The sequence below is a fragment of the Ovis aries genome, chromosome 14, assembly GCF_016772045.2.
Source record: "Ovis aries strain OAR_USU_Benz2616 breed Rambouillet chromosome 14, ARS-UI_Ramb_v3.0, whole genome shotgun sequence".
NCBI classification, from domain to species: Eukaryota; Metazoa; Chordata; class Mammalia; order Artiodactyla; family Bovidae; genus Ovis; species Ovis aries.
In genome coordinates, this window is record NC_056067.1 from 9,656,840 (window position 1) to 9,672,370 (window position 15,531).

The 15,531-nt window shown below is 45.0% G+C and overlaps 1 protein-coding gene across 4 annotated transcripts in view; it reads left to right on the forward strand.

Moving 5' to 3' along the window:
* CDH13 (cadherin 13) overlaps positions 1–15,531 on the forward strand; it is a 1,037,580-nt gene that overhangs the window by 1,002,572 nt on the left and 19,477 nt on the right. For all 4 annotated transcript variants that reach the window (XM_004014934.6, XM_060398282.1, XM_060398281.1 and 1 more), the window contains one exon: positions 4,608–4,750. In XM_004014934.6, coding sequence (XP_004014983.2) covers positions 4,608–4,750 — 143 coding nt within the window. The remainder of the gene's footprint in view (positions 1–4,607; positions 4,751–15,531) is intronic.

Here is a 15,531-nt window from a genome sequence, read left to right on the forward strand (position 1 = left end):
TTCCCCATCTATTTCCCATGAAGTGATGGGACCAGATGCCATTGAGGATAATTACTTTGTAATGTTTTTAAGTCTAAAATAAAAGCAAGGATTTTGCTATCCCATGCTGAACAAATGTGCATTCTCAGTGCGGTGGAAGTGAACCCAGGAAGCCTGCAGAGTGGTCCTGTCAAAGTCTCTCTCTCTTTCCTACCAGCGCTGAGGCCCCCCAGAGAGCTGGGCCTCTAGCTTGGAAGTCCTCTGGCCTGGCAGCTTCCTTTCCTGCTCTGCCAGGGCCCTGCCAACAGTAAGCCCACTTCCTAGGACGATGCAGGCCTGGAGCGTGGTTAGATGCCCCCCCCGCCCCGCCTCCCCACTGGCCTGATCTACCAATCAGCCTGGCCTGTGTCTTTGACACTGATACCTGGAAGAGGCCAAGCCTTGGCAAGCTCACGAGCAGCTCCTGTGAAGCTACACACAGGCTGAAAGTCGTCTTGTTTTTTAATTTGATTTTTCTTCCCTTATAACAAGCAAAGTTCACATCACAGACAAATTGCCTGGAAATTCCAATTTAATAAGGCATGTGCATTTTTCAGGCCTAGAAGAACAGAAAATGTCTTGCACACCAGTATTCTTGCGCCAAAAGGTTATTAAAGAGACAGCTTTGAAAATGCAGAAACGTACATAGAGTGCCTGGCTAGTCAGTCTCAAGGGCTCATCAGCCAGGAGGTAGGAGGGCAGGCTGGGTGACGAGCGCTGGGCTTTCATCCCCTCGGGGGTAGACCCTCCAGGGCTGGGGAGGGGCACAGCTACCTCGAAGGGCTTCCACAAGCTCTGAGTTGGGAGGCCGTGGGTTCAGGGTAAACATCACTGGGCACTCGGGAATTCTCAGTAAGTGGAATGACCCCATCCTGCCCTCTCCATGGCTGCAAACCTGAGTAGACGCAGAAAGAGGGACATCCAGGAGATCTGGGGTCCAGGCAGACCTCCCCAACATCTCGGTGGGAAGAGGCAACAGAGAAAGTCCATCAACTAACAGAGGAGGACGAGGGGCCCAGCAGGCATGCAATTAAGCAGCATGGCGGTGGAGACCTGGTTGCTTTTTCATATGTACATAATTTCTTATTTGTTGATTCAGTCTTGGCTGTGCTTGGTCTTACTGCTACGCAGGCTCTTCTCTAGTTGCGGCGAGCGGGCGCTACCCTGGTTGTGGCGCTCAGGCTTCTCGTTGCGGTGGCTTCTCTCGTTGTGGAGCGCGGGCCAGAGGGTGAGAGGGACTCAGTGGTTGCAGCCCCTGGGCTCCCGAGCACAGGCTCCAGAGCTGGGGCACACAGGGTCCTGGCTCCTCAGCACGTGGGGTCTTCCGGGACCAGGCATCAAACTTGTGTCTCCTATGTTAGCAGGTGGATTCTTTCTCACAGAGCCACCAGGCAAGCTCCCAGACCTGGTTATTTTTCAAAGAAAATAAAATAGTGGGGTATTATCCTGTAAAAACACTCAAGCTCTTGCTTTCACTGGGAATGTGGTAGGTATAGACCTAAACCACTGGGCATTGTTCTCGGGGGACAGCTTCCAATCAACCAGCCTCTGTAAGCTTTTTATTCAGTATAACTCTTCCCTACACAAGAAGCCAGCATGCTGATTATAGTGCAAAACTGTGGCAATGGAGGACCGCAAACAAAGACAGGAGAATAAAAGGGCGTTCTTAGCCAACGTGGAGTGCTAGATTACTTAATTCAGGTTTTATTTATAATCTAAACTCTGAGTTAAGTAATCAGGGAACAAAGTACAGCCCATTTATAGTTTTCATGATTTCAGATAGATTGAACCACCACAAATCACTCCTGTGTCAACCATGAACTTATTACCCTGTAAGATGGGAAACAAATGTCACCATTCTTCGTGTTTTCCATTTGCTTGATGTTCCAACCGAAAAAGAAAGAATGAAGTAACATCCAACAGGCAGCCACTCCACTCCACCCAGGGAATGCAGAGCGGCCAGCGCCTGGCCCTGGGCATGGACACACTGTATCCTGGTTAGGCTCCCGTGCCTGGAACCTGGCACACCCGTGCTGAATTCCATCTCGGCTGCTTCTTAGCTGTGCCGCTTTGGGCAAGTGGCTAAGCCTCTCTGAGTCTTGGTTATCTCATCTTCAGAGAGGGATGACACCCACTTCATCACGTTGCTGTGGCGCACAGAGGTCACTGTGGCGCCCACTGTGCATGGTGAGCAGAAAGCCAGGTACAGCAAGCAGTAACACAGCCAACTCGAACCTCATCCTGACGCTGAGAAACTGAAGGCCTTGAAAAGCTGCGGAAGGGGCAGACCTATGAGGGCCCATACGCCGCTGACAGGCATTTTCATCCATGTGTGTGCCCAGCGAGGACGAGAGGATGGAGTGACTAACCCTTCTAGCCGGGGGACTCAAAGCAGTTGGGGGGGGGGGGGGGGCGGTGGGAGGCAGGCAGAGGACACATTTCAGATGGGTCTTAGCAGATAGCATCTTGCCAAGTGGAAGTGGAAATTACTATCAAACTGAAAGGTGGATGTTTTTAAAGCAGTTCACTCTCAGGAGTAATATATACATTTCTTCTGTTTTGAAGAAATATGGAAATGACAACTGAGGCATTGAGAAAACCTCCGTTAGCCTTGTTCATTTTCTCCATCTGCTCCCCGTCACTCTTTCATTTCCAGAACACTCCCGGGGACGCAGCGGGTCACATCCAGAGAGCGCACTGGGCCTGGCCCAGTGGCCACTGGCACACACAGCAGCACACAGTGTGCACACACTGGCACACTGGAGTCAGGCCTCGCTTGGCCCTCACAGCCACCACCAAGGCCACTGGGATCGTCCCACCTAACAGAGGAGGAAATGGGCTCACAGAGAAGCTGAGTCTTCTTCACTCCGAAGTCTATACCTTTAACTCCCCGGTGATGCTGACCACATGTGCAATGGGGCAGAGCTTGTGTGGAGGTAAAGGGCAAGGCCTTGGCTCACAGTTCAGATCCAAACATTGCTGCACACTAGCCGTTGACCTTGGCAAAGGCATTTATCTCTCCAGGTGTGTGTTTTGTGGGGGGTGAGGAGGTGGAGTTGTTTTTGTTTTGATTTGGTTTGCTTTCCCACTGGAATAATATTTACTGTTTTCCCTGGCAAAAAGTCAAAGTGCTAAATTAAAAAAAAAAATCCTACTTAAGTTTTTTTTTTTAACATACAAGTTGGTTTAAAATGGCCAAAGTTCAGGGAAAACTAAGAAATCTACAGCCTGTAGTTTAATAATAGAAAAGATAAGACAGTCATAAGGTCTATAGCAGCTAGCATCCTCTTAGTTGCCCAGCCACCCAGGTCAAAGACTAGACTCTCATTCAAAGACAAATAAGACAAGACTCTCATTTCTTACTTATTGTACCTTTCTATTGCTTGAACTTCTTACAATGAGCATGTGTTACTTTTATAACAGCCTCAAAAAGAACAAGAACATTCTTTTACATTTTTATTTTATACTGGAGCGTAGTTGATTAACAATGTCATGTTAGTCTCAGGCGCACCACAAAGCACTTCAGTGATATATATACATGCGTCTATTCTTTTCCCAATTTTTTTTCCCATTTAGGTGATTACAAACATTGAGCAGAGTTCCCTGTTCTATACAATAGGCCCTTGTTGATTATCTATTTTAAATAAAGTAATGTGTATAGAACATTTTAAAATTCTTTGATGGTTTCCCGTATATCTAGAATTCAAACCCCTTAAATGATTCAGGTTCTTTGTACTTTGTCCCTCCAAATTCATTTCCTTTCCGTTTCCCCTGGAGAAGCTATGTTCCAGCCACAACCATCTACCTTCCAGTCCCTAAATATCTATTCATTCAACAACTATCTATTGAGTGCCGTGTACGTGCTAAGCAGTGTTCCAGGAGATGGGGTCCTCACAGTAAACAGATATCCTTGCTACTGTGAAACTAAAATTTCAGTGCCTCTCTCTGTTCCATGTTAATTCATATTCTTCTTTCCCCGACGTGTCTGTCCTCTCATTCTGTGACAGCATCCCCCCCTTCCCTGACAGCATCCCCCCATTCCCTGGCAGCATCCCCCCATTCCCTGACAGCATCTCCCCATTCCCTGACAGCATCCCCCCATTCCATCCATCTCAGTTCAGATGCTGCATCCTCTGAGAGGACCCCATGGTTACCCTCCATCACAGATAATTCCTTTTTCTCCCAGGCATCCGTGTGCCCTGCCCTTACCTTCATGACAGTGCTTCTCCCAGCTGGTCTGCGTACAAGATGCATCCAAGCTGTAAAAGGTGGGCGGGGGGAGGTAACTGGACTTGAACTCAGGAGACAGGCTGTGAACCCTGCCACTATGAGAGCTGGGCAGACACGAGCTCCTTCCTTCCAGGCTCGTCACAAGGAATACAGGAGGTGCATGTACAGCACAGAGACAGCCCAGAGTTAATGGTCAGTCATTACTTTCTGGATGAACAACTGCACTCTAATGATGTTTTTGGATTTGTATTAAAAATTATCTGGCAGCTAGCATGGGAGCTTGTGCCCAGCACTCTGTCAACATTTTTTGAACCTATTTTGAATATAATGTGTCATTGTTTGGGGATTTTTTCTTTCAGGTATTCTGTTTACAAGGATCCAGCAGGCTGGCTGAATATCAACCCCATCAACGGGACTGTTGACACCACTGCAGTGCTGGACCGCGAGTCCCCATTCGTCCACAACAGCGTCTACACTGCCCTCTTCCTGGCAATTGACAGTGGTGAGCAATTTTTTTAATTCCAATAAGTGTGTATTTTTCAGTTCTAAATATATCTTTGCACTTTTACAATTCTTCTGTTAGGCCTAGAGATGTTCTTGGTAAGAACAGAAATGTGTGAGGGCAGAGAAGCAAAGTGCATAAACACACAGCGAGTCAGTGAAACGCCCAAGTCCTGGGATCCTCGGCTCTTTGTCTAGACAGAGGTCAGAGCAGCGAGCTCACCCTGTTCCGCTCTGGCAGGCACCTAGGCTCAGAAGCCAAGCTGATGTCCTTCATCCTGGCTCCTGTTCTCATCTACAGGGACAGTTCTTTTCCCTAATGCAAGTTGAAAGAAAATCCCAGGGGACATCACGGATCCTAATGATTGAACTATCCCCGCAGCTTTGTTCCTCTTATGATATACACCACAGAAAGACATCAAGTCCCCTCAGCTAGTACCTTCGTAATCACGGAACAATTCCTGTTCATTCAGAAGCTAATGATATGATATCCACAAGCCAGACTCTGTTCCAAACACTGGAGATAGAGTCGTGAACAAACAAAGATCATTGTCCTCGTGCAGCTGGCACACTCATGGAGAAAGGAAGGAATCTGACTGAAATAGATAATGTGCTTTGGGGGAAGAAAAAGGAATACTATTTATGTATGAAACAGGGAAACAGGAAGAAGAGATAGGATAGCAAACAAAAGTAGGCTATAGTTTTAACTAGACAGCCCTGAGAGGCTCGCTGAAGAAGTGGTGTCTGAGTCAAAACATGAAGGAAGTGGGGATGGGACCCTGGAAGCAATCTCAGGGAGGAGCAAGGAGGCTGGGGGCCAGAGCAAAGAGGGCGGTGGTCCAGGATGCGGATCATGGAGGGTCGCGTGGGCCCCTGTGTGACCCTTGGGTTCTACTTTGTGTGAAATGGACACCATTGCCGAGTGCCATGATCCTTCTGCTGCTCTGCTGAGACAAGGAAATAAGACCGAAGTAGGGACACCTCTTAGGAAAACTGAGGACAGTCTAGGGAAGATGGTGGCTTGGACCACTAACAGAGGAGGGGATGAGAAGGGGTCAGATTCTGGAGATAGTCTGTAGATTTCTGATGCTATGCTAACAGGATTTGCTACTGGTTGAGATGAGGGGGATAAGAATTCGTTTTCAAGTATATTAAGCTGAGATGTCTACTGTATCAGTCACACAAGAAGTTTCACTCTCCCTGTAATTCCTCGAAGCCAGCTGTTCATAGCTAAAGACTCAGTTCTGAGTCCTGTAAGTACACTGAGATAGATATTTATAGGGTTCTTTATACGTGCCTTCATTCCCCTATAATGCATGAACTGAGACTTCTCAGAGGCTGGATGCTTCTATGCACACCAGATAGGAGGGCACATCTGAGAAGTGAGCGATCGGTGTGGCTCACAGTAGGCAGAGTGGGCTCCACAGTGAGTCCACCTTAGAGTCTGGCCTCGAAAGGCAGGGAGGATTGGGGTAAGTGGCAGGGTCGGAGGTGGGGTACCTGGGGCCACAGAGCAGTGGAATAAAAACTAAAGGGGGGTGTGGCACAGGAGGTAAGAAAAGGGTTATATCCCCTGTGCGTAAATGTGGAGAAATTCATTTGGATGCATATGGAAAACGTCTTCAAGACAAGTCGTCTGAGGAAGCAGGCACCCACATGCTCTTGAGGAGGAAAGCAACGTGATGAAAGAGCGCATGAACGCTCATCAGCAGAGAGCTGGACCAGACCCTGTGCATGGTCCTGGAGACTCAGAGATGAACAGTACATCGTCCTTGTGCTCAGCGAGCTAACGAGCTACCTGGCGAGTTAGACTAGCAAGCAGCAGATAACCAAAGAACATCACAGCTGTCCTACGGGAATTAACCAGACCATCCAGTCTCAGAGGTGGTCATGGGGAGCTTCCTGGTTGAGGGGATCTCTAACCTGAGTGATGGAGGATAAGTTGAGAAAGGGCAAGGCGTTCTGCTAGAAGCCTGAAAGAAAGTGGATATGTGAGACCCTGAAACGTTGCTCAGTGTGACTGGAGGCTCCATATTTACAGAGATAAGGGAACTGGATCTTGTGTGGAATGCCCAGCTCCTATCACACGCCAGACTTTGAGCGGGCACTCATGTTTCTGTGGAATAGATCATACATTAGGTCATTCTCCATAGGCCATGCCAAGAAGTTTGATTTGATTCTCAAATTCCTCCAGGATAACTGTACTTTAGGAAGGTAACCCCCACGGCAGTGTGGAGAGTCAGTCAGGTCATGATGAGTCATGAGGTAAGAAGGCCCTAGAGAGCCGTGGAGAAATCAAGGTAAGAGAAGCGGCGGAAGTGGTCTGGGTGGACTGAGTCTAGAGCCGGAAAACACGTTGAAAGCCATCACGCATATCTTAGTTAAAGGGATCACGCAGCCTGGTGGCAACAGAAGCGAATTAGAAAGGGCGAATCCAGAAAACATCTGGATGTAAGAAACAAGGCTTTGAAAACAACGCATACTCAGCATGAAACAGAGAAAGGTGATAGTAAGTTTCTAGTCAGAAATTAGTCCATTAACCGAAACAGAGCTGGTTTCAGAGGGCTGTTACCATGGTGTCTGTGTGGGGTGGATGCTGAGATGGACCCATGAGATGCTGCAAGGCAGGGTGAAATAGAGGCCAGGAGGCTTTTCTCAGTGACTCACCATGCAAGAGAGACGGACACCATCAGAGCAGATATGTTTTGTGGAAGGAGCAAGTCTAGAAAGGGATGAGCAGTGGAAGACAACCAGCCAAGGAGGTTTAAAATGCTGTTCCAACAAATGGTGTCAGTGAGGATCAGCTGAAGTAATGATTTCAGAGTTCCGAGAGCCATGTAAATGTATCTGTACATGTAGAGAAAATTCTCAGCTAAGAACACCATGAAGGAAGTTGGAATATTTTATGCAGTTAGTCATCCAAAAAAAAAGCTAGAAATGAAGTAAACTTTAATTTTTGCCGGAGACAGGTGTGACTGGGCAAGCTGCTTATAGATTCTGAGATTCAGCTTCTACTTCTACAAAATAAGGTGACTTCTGCTTATAAGGTTGTTGGGAGAAGATGAAGCGCTGGGCCCTCTACAGTTCCCATCAAGAGTCATGATGGATGTTCAATAAATGTCAGCCCCACCCCAGTGGGGTTATAGGAAGGAAAGAATAGACCTCAACGAACATACAGTTTGAAATGTATTTCTTCTCTAACTCCATTAACACTAATATCAGGCAAGGAAATTCAAAATCTGGCATCACAGATGTTTCCAAAGTTTAGAAATGTCCCTGAAGATGGAGTGGTAAATAAAAACCAGGTTGGCATCACTATATAGAGCCATCACTAGAGATGATAATCTTGAACAAGGCCCAAAAGACTTACAGCAAAAAAAAAAAAAAACCAGAATAAATTTTAAAATACCTCATAAATCAGAGAAACTTTTGTTTAAAGTCTCCTTGTCGCTCACCAAAACCTTATCTCTGGATATTATGTTCCACCAGGAATAACCAACACTTACCTGTGAGATCAAAGTTAATAGTACTCACAGATGTCTCAGTGTTAAACAAAGTAAGAATTTTTATTTTATTAATTTTATAGAAATTTGGTGTATGTGATGGGATGAAAGTATGATGAATTTTTGTCATGAGGAAAGCTAAAGCAAAATAAATTGATTCTCTTCAAACAAGGAGTCAAGGGCTTCCCTGGTAGCTCAGCTGGTAAAGAATCCATCTGCAATGCAGGAGACCCTGGTTCGATTCCTGGATTGGGAAGATCCCCTGGAGAAGGGATAGGCCACCCACTCCAGTATTCTTGGGCTTCCCTGGTGCCTCAGTTGGTTAAGAATCCGCCTGCAATGCTGGAGACCTGGCTTCAATCCCTGGTTTGAGAAGATCCCCTGGAGGAAGGCACGGCAACCCACTCCAGTATTCTTGGCTGGAGAATCCCCATGGACAGAGGAACCTGGTGGACTGCAGTCCATGGGCTCTTAAAGAGTCAGATAATACTGAGCAACTAAGCACAGCACAAACAAGGAGTCCCTCAGGAATTTATGCCAAAACATGTCAATAAAATACATGGCTGTGGGAACTTTCTGGTAGGATATAGTAGACCCAATGTCCCTACTGCAAAAACTAGAAAAATGTGGCTAGATCACAAAAGTCTTCATTGTAAAGGCATCAGAGAGCTGCAGAAGCAGTGACACCTAAATCAACTAAGAAAAACAGAGAAAAGGAAAGAAATGTTCTAAAAAGAGTATACGGCCCCTAGCCATTTTCTCCTCTTGGCGGCCACTTTAGATTTTGGGCAAGGATCAGGCTGGACCCAGGCAAGCCCTCGGATGGAGAGAAATAAATGAGAAATACTTGTAACTGCTATATGGCTGGTGTGGCAAAGTGAAAACCTGAGGGCCCTTAAGCACATGGTTATAGATAAATGCCTTTTAAAGGGCAGAGTGAAATCTCCCAGGGTCTCACTGAAACAAAGACCTAACAAAGCAAGCAAACTCACCTTAAACACACAGCCGTTCTCTCTCTAAGGCATTTGCCATGTTTTGAAGCTACAGGGGACCTGTATGCAAAAGACACCAGGCAAAGAAGAATGGGTAAGGGACTTGAACAGATACTCCCTACAAAAGATATACAAATGACAGTAAATGTATGAAGAGATGCTCAACACTCGTCAAGGAAATAAAAATTAAACTACGCAAATATATATTAAAATGCAAATTGATCAAGGAAATACAATCACATTCAAAACTCAGCACACCCACAAAATGACTGAACTGGAAAGAAGGGGAATGCCAAGTGTTGACAAGGGTGTGAAATCACTGGGACTCTCCCGTCCAGCTGGGAGAAGTGTGATCTGGTACAACCACTCGGGAAGCTGCAAGTATCAAATACCACTGAACGTATGCATCCCCTGTGACCAGGAATCACATGCCTTGCTATACAGCCACCAGAAACGTATGCATCTCTTCACCAAAACCCACACACCCGAGTGTAACTCCCGGCACTATTAATGCTAGCTCAAAATCGGAAACTATCCAAATGCCTAACAAATGTAGAATATTCACACAGTTGGGTCTATACAGCACTGAGAATGAATGATGTGCAGCTGTTGACAGCAAGGGAATGGATCTCGCAAACGACACTGAGCAAAAAGAAGGCTGAAGCAGAAGATCACATACTGAACGATTCCACTTATATGAAGGTCGAACAAGCCAAACTAACCCTTGCTTCAGCATTACTTAAGGGGCTTTTTTAAACTGAAGTGTATAGTTAATTCACAGTGTTGTAAATAACTATATATATATAACTATAAAAGAGCATATATATTCTCTCACAGAGTCTTTTCCCTTATAGGTCATTACAAAATACTGAGTGTATCTCCCTGTCCTATATAGAAGGTTCTTATTGTCTGTCTGTTTCATACATGGCAGTGTGTACGTATTAACCCCAAAGTCCTCATCGATGCCTCTCCCCGCTCTCCTCTTTGGTGCTCATAAATTCATTTTCTATGCCTGTTTCTGTCTTGCATGTGATTTCATTTAGTATCTTTTTTTTTTTTAGATTCCACTTATAAGCAATATCATATGATGTTTGTCTTTCTTTGATTTAATTCACTTAGTATGACAATCTCTAGTTTCATCCACGGTGCTGCAAATTCATTCATTATTTCATTCTTTTTTAAGGTTTAGTAATATTTCATTGTATATACATTGCATCTCCTTTATCCATTCATCTGCTGGCGGACTTTTAGGTTGCTTCCATGTCCTGGCCATTGTAAATAGTACTGCAGTGAACATCCAGGTGCATTTATTTTTTCAAACTATGGTTTTCTCTGCATATATGCCCGGAGTGGGATTGCAGGATCATATGTATAGGTAGTTTTGTAAGGAACTCCAGAGGAGTTTCTTAATCTTGTATATATTGGACTCACTACCTGCGTGTGTTCAGATTTTGCAGTTTTTTCAAGCTGCGTCATTATAGAAAATGAATGTTTCTATATTTCAGTACAACTAAAGAAATATATATATATATATATATATATATATATATATATATAACTACACAGAAAGCATGTCCCTGGTCCCTTGTGCCTTCTGCAGGAGACTGTAACCATTCATGTGTTCTCTAAGTACCTGGTACCCTAGAGCTGGACTCTCAGGGTCTGTCATCCTAAGGAAGGACAATCCCCAGCTGCTGGCCGGCAGGGGGCAGTAGCGCCGGGAGAGTGGAGTGTCTGCAGAGGGAACGAGGCAAAGTGCATAGTTTGCAGTCCTGTAACACTTAGCAAAAAGCAGAAGTGACGCTGTGATAGCGCCTACACAAGCTCTGCCCATTCAGTTCAGAACAATGGGAAGGCAGCACCAAGTGAGAATCTTTTGCGAACCTCTTAGAGACTAGAAGCTGTGAGATCAGAATGGAGGAATGTAAAAAAAAGTCAGAAGCAAGGCTGCAAATCTATCCTGAGTTAAAAACGCTTTAACAGAAGAGTTTTAGAGAAACTTTTAGAAGTTTTAGAAGAGTTAAAGAGAAAACTTTTTAACAGAAGTTAAAAACTCTTTGGACCTGTTTGCTTGCAGCTCCAGTGTGAGTCTATGTAGATTCTAGAATAGCACTTCATAATAATATTGATAATGCCTGGGATACAGATGATTTGAGGAGGAAAAGACACAGACAGAGGCTAGGTTGCAGCCCACAGAACGCTCGAGGATGTACAAGGCCGTTTTCGTAAACTGATAACAATTTTAATGAGCTATAAATTACCCAACAACCTTGTTTTTTATAAGTGAAATGCTTTTGTTTGGCTAAAGCAGAACAGGCTGTTGTAGATAAATGATTGGAAGAGTACAGCCTTTCATCCTATAGATTAATAAGGTGTGACCTTTCCTGTTGGCAAGCATTTTATCTTTAAAGATGGATATTGTCATTTACCTTATGTGGTCCAGATTTTCTGAAAAGGTTAAGACAGTGCCTTCAGAGTACAGGAACTCCTTCATTAAAGACTTAACAAACACAGAATTGCTGGCCTGTCTTAAGAAAGGGGGGGAAACTAACGTTAATAACTGTTAAGGAAAATACCAAGAGGCAGAGAGAGAGCATTCAGGAGTGCAGTCAGATGGCATCCCTCTGGGGCTGTGCTAACAAGGAGGCAAAGCTGCAGCAATTAGCACTGGGCAAATCCCAGGTGGTTATCGCGCCTGCTCAGGTAATCACCAGAAAGGTCGGATGTGAGTCTCACTGTCTTACATGGGCTGAAAGCTGCCACAAGCAATTTCTCCTCGGAGTCCAGGAACTACCCCTGCAAGAGGCTTGTCCTGGGCAGGAAAGGCGGAGGTAGCCACTGCTTCTTGGCTCCCTGCCTTCTGCTCAGGACTCCATCAGGCTGGTCTTTCTGCCTCCTTCTCACCTATAACCTCAGCTTTCACTCCTTCTTTTCTGAAATTGGGTAGGGTTCAGTGCATGACTGTTATTGAGTGGCTCTTATACTCTCAGAAGATCTCAAACTGTGACTCCAAATGCCAAAGACAAGTATTTTGCTCCAAGAAGTTCAAATGCCATGCTCTCCAGCACCCAGCTTATGCAGAGAGTTTAAAGAAAATATTATCCCCATTAGTTCTTCCTAAGGCTCAGTGCGTATGAAATAGTTTGAGCCAGGAAATACATACTATCTCTAGCGTCCATATGAAGTCTTTATATGATTATCAAGTGTTGCATCCCCATCTATTTTCATTTAAAAGAATAAGGGAAAAAAGCCCAATTATGGCTAAATTCAGCAGCATGTTTTCATGACTTAGCAACTTGTATAAAGTATGTTCGAGTCTGTCAGTGAAAAATGTGCTGTGGGCAACCAAGAAAACACAGACAGAGAACCAAGTTAACAGCTGTACAATTAAAATGGAATAGACTAAGATCATGACTTTTCATGAGCTAAGATCTATCATGTCCTAGATAGCATATTCAAAAGCAGAGACATTACTTTGCCGACTAAGGTCCGTCTAGTCAAGGCTATGGTTTTTCCTGTGGTCATGTATGGATGTGAGAGTTGGACTGTGAAGAAAGCTAAGCACCGAAGAACTGATGCTTTTAAACTATGGTGTTGGAGAAGACTCTTGAGAGTCCCTTGGACTGCAAGGAGATCCAACCAGTCCATTCTGAAGGAAATCAACCCTGGGGTTTCTTTGGAAGGACTGATGCTAAAGCTGAAACTCCAATACTTTGGCCACCTCATGCGAAGAGTTGACTCATTGGAAAAGACTCTGATGCTGGGAGGGATTGGGGGCAGGAGGAGAAGGGGACGACAGAGGATGAGATGGCTGGATGGCATCACTGACTTGATGCACGTGAGTCTGAGTGAACTCCGGGAGTTGGTGATAGACAGGGAGGCCTGGCGTGCTGCAATTCATGGGGTCGCAAAGAGTCGTACACGTCTGAACAATTGAACTGAACTGAACCTGTTTTTTCCCTCAGTCTCCTATATAATAGATGATTTGATAATGCCAGCCCATCAAAATTGAAATACTGTACAAATGACTTTTAAATTGATTCAAAAAGAAAAAAAGTAATTTGGCCCCGTAAGTGAAATGACCATTGAGCTACTGGATAACAATGGCGCCCAAACCGGGGATGACAGGGGAATCTGAACTTCAAAATGATGCCCCCATTTATCATCTTTCGCTTTCTGTAGATCAACCAAGCCTGCATGGCGGATGTAGTAAAATTATTTAGATTAATTCTACTTAAAAGATGCTAGTTTGGATAAAATCAAGCCATTAGTTATGATGGCAACCCAATTAAGCCAGTTTAACACCCCTTATCTCAGCTGTTATAGTAATTGAGGAAGAAAAATACATTGAAGACCCAGCCATCATTCCTCGTTACTTCAAGTACCAGTAAAATATCAATCACGTTGAAAATAAGAGCTCCAATTTTGCCACTGACGAAATGGCCCAGTAAAAGAACTCTTGAGATCTGGTAATGGAAGGGCTGTGATCAGACCCATGTGTAGCAGCAAATACACTCCACAGAGAGGGGGTCCTGGTGCTCTGCTCCCCTCAGAAGGAGCAGCACCCCAGCTTAGCTGAGGGCCAGCTCAGCCTGTCACCCCACCTACAGGGTGCAGATGAACACCTGCCCTGCTGTGCTGTTACAAGGACGGGAAATCCTGAATGCAAACTTCCTGGTGACTTATAAGCCCTCAAATATTATGAAATTTAAATATTTAAGTCAGCCTACTTGAGCTAAGTCATGGACTGATTTTTTGAAATGTATCATTACAAAATCATCCGTGTCTCAAGCAAACTATGAAGTGTCATCTGATGACTATGCTAGTGATGGTCTGAACATTTTTCTAGAGAAGGGACGGGCTGCAGAGCCCTCTACTGAGGACTCTGAATCAGAAAATTAGCCAGAAAATGCTGCCTTCTCCATGGGCATCAATGCATGGAGCTTGTCCTGTCTGAATGGGGAGAGGTAAGCTAACCTTCATCTACCTGACAGAAGGACATTTCCATGCTGACCAGTTAAACCAACCATCTTAAACATAGTGTTTTCAAACATTCATTGGGGGGAAAAGAAACTGATTTGGGCATTAGAATGCTGTCTGCAAATGCCCATCTCTGCCAGCTCAATTCATGCTGCCAAGGGGTCTCTTAGCTCGCCCTCCCTTGTGTTCCCTCTTCCCTAGCTTGGGTGATAGCATCCCCACTGACGCTCCTCCCCCATCACTGCCAGTCCAGTCTCACTCCCTGTCCAGCCTCTGCTCTCGCATCCCCACAGCCCTCACCTAAGCCCCCACTATCGGTCCTTGTTACTGCCTCGGCCTCCCAACTGCTCCTCCCTGCCCTCCCTCCTCACTCGAGTCCTCTCCTCTCCCTGCCTCCAGCACCCCGGCTTTCATCAAGGCCAACATCCAGCTGAAAAGTCTATGACCGCTTCTTCCCACAACTTCTGGCCACAGGATATCCTCCTTGTAGAAGAAGCTTCTCCAGCCTCACAAAGTGTTCTTGTTTCCAGCCATCTTTTTATGGAGACTTCTGAGCTATCCCCAGACAGTCGATTACTCCACGTCCTAAGCTCCCGTGATATTTTATCCTCACTCCTCTTCCTGCACTTACAGTCTTATCTTGCATCAGTTTACACATCTGTTCCTGCCACATGGTTAGTATTTCGACAACAGACACCCTGCAAGGTTGACTTTTGTGCTTAGCCAACCCGGCACAGGGCAAAGTCACAATAAATAATTGGCCTGAATGAATGAAATGAAACTGTCATGCTTGGAAACAGTCTCCAAATCAATTCTTCCCCTATTTTTGCCTTTTCTTTGGTTTCTGTAAGATGGAAGCAAAAAAGCCAAATGCTGGAATTTTTTTTTTTTTAAACAGTTTCAGGTTTCAAATTATTTCTCCTCCTAAAGAACTGAGTCTGAATTATGTGAATAATTGCCTCAGTTCTACATCAAGTATTAACCATGGAAACCTGGAGCTGTAGTTTGCAAATCTATTTTCTACCAAGTTTTTGATTGGTTTACTACTAAATGTTTTCAGAATATAAAATGAGATCAGCAAGATCTCTATTAACACTGCAATTAAAAAAAATGCTTATGAATTAAAAAGCAACAAGATTCTTGGCTTACAGGGCACATGCCAAAAAAAAAGTGGACCTGTAAAACAGTGATCCTGCAGTCAGAGTAAATAGAACATAGGGCTGAACTGAGTAATATGAAGGATGACCTGGCAGAGAGGGGTCCTGGCTCACTCCCACTTGTGAGCGCAGGTAAATGTAGCTTAGAGC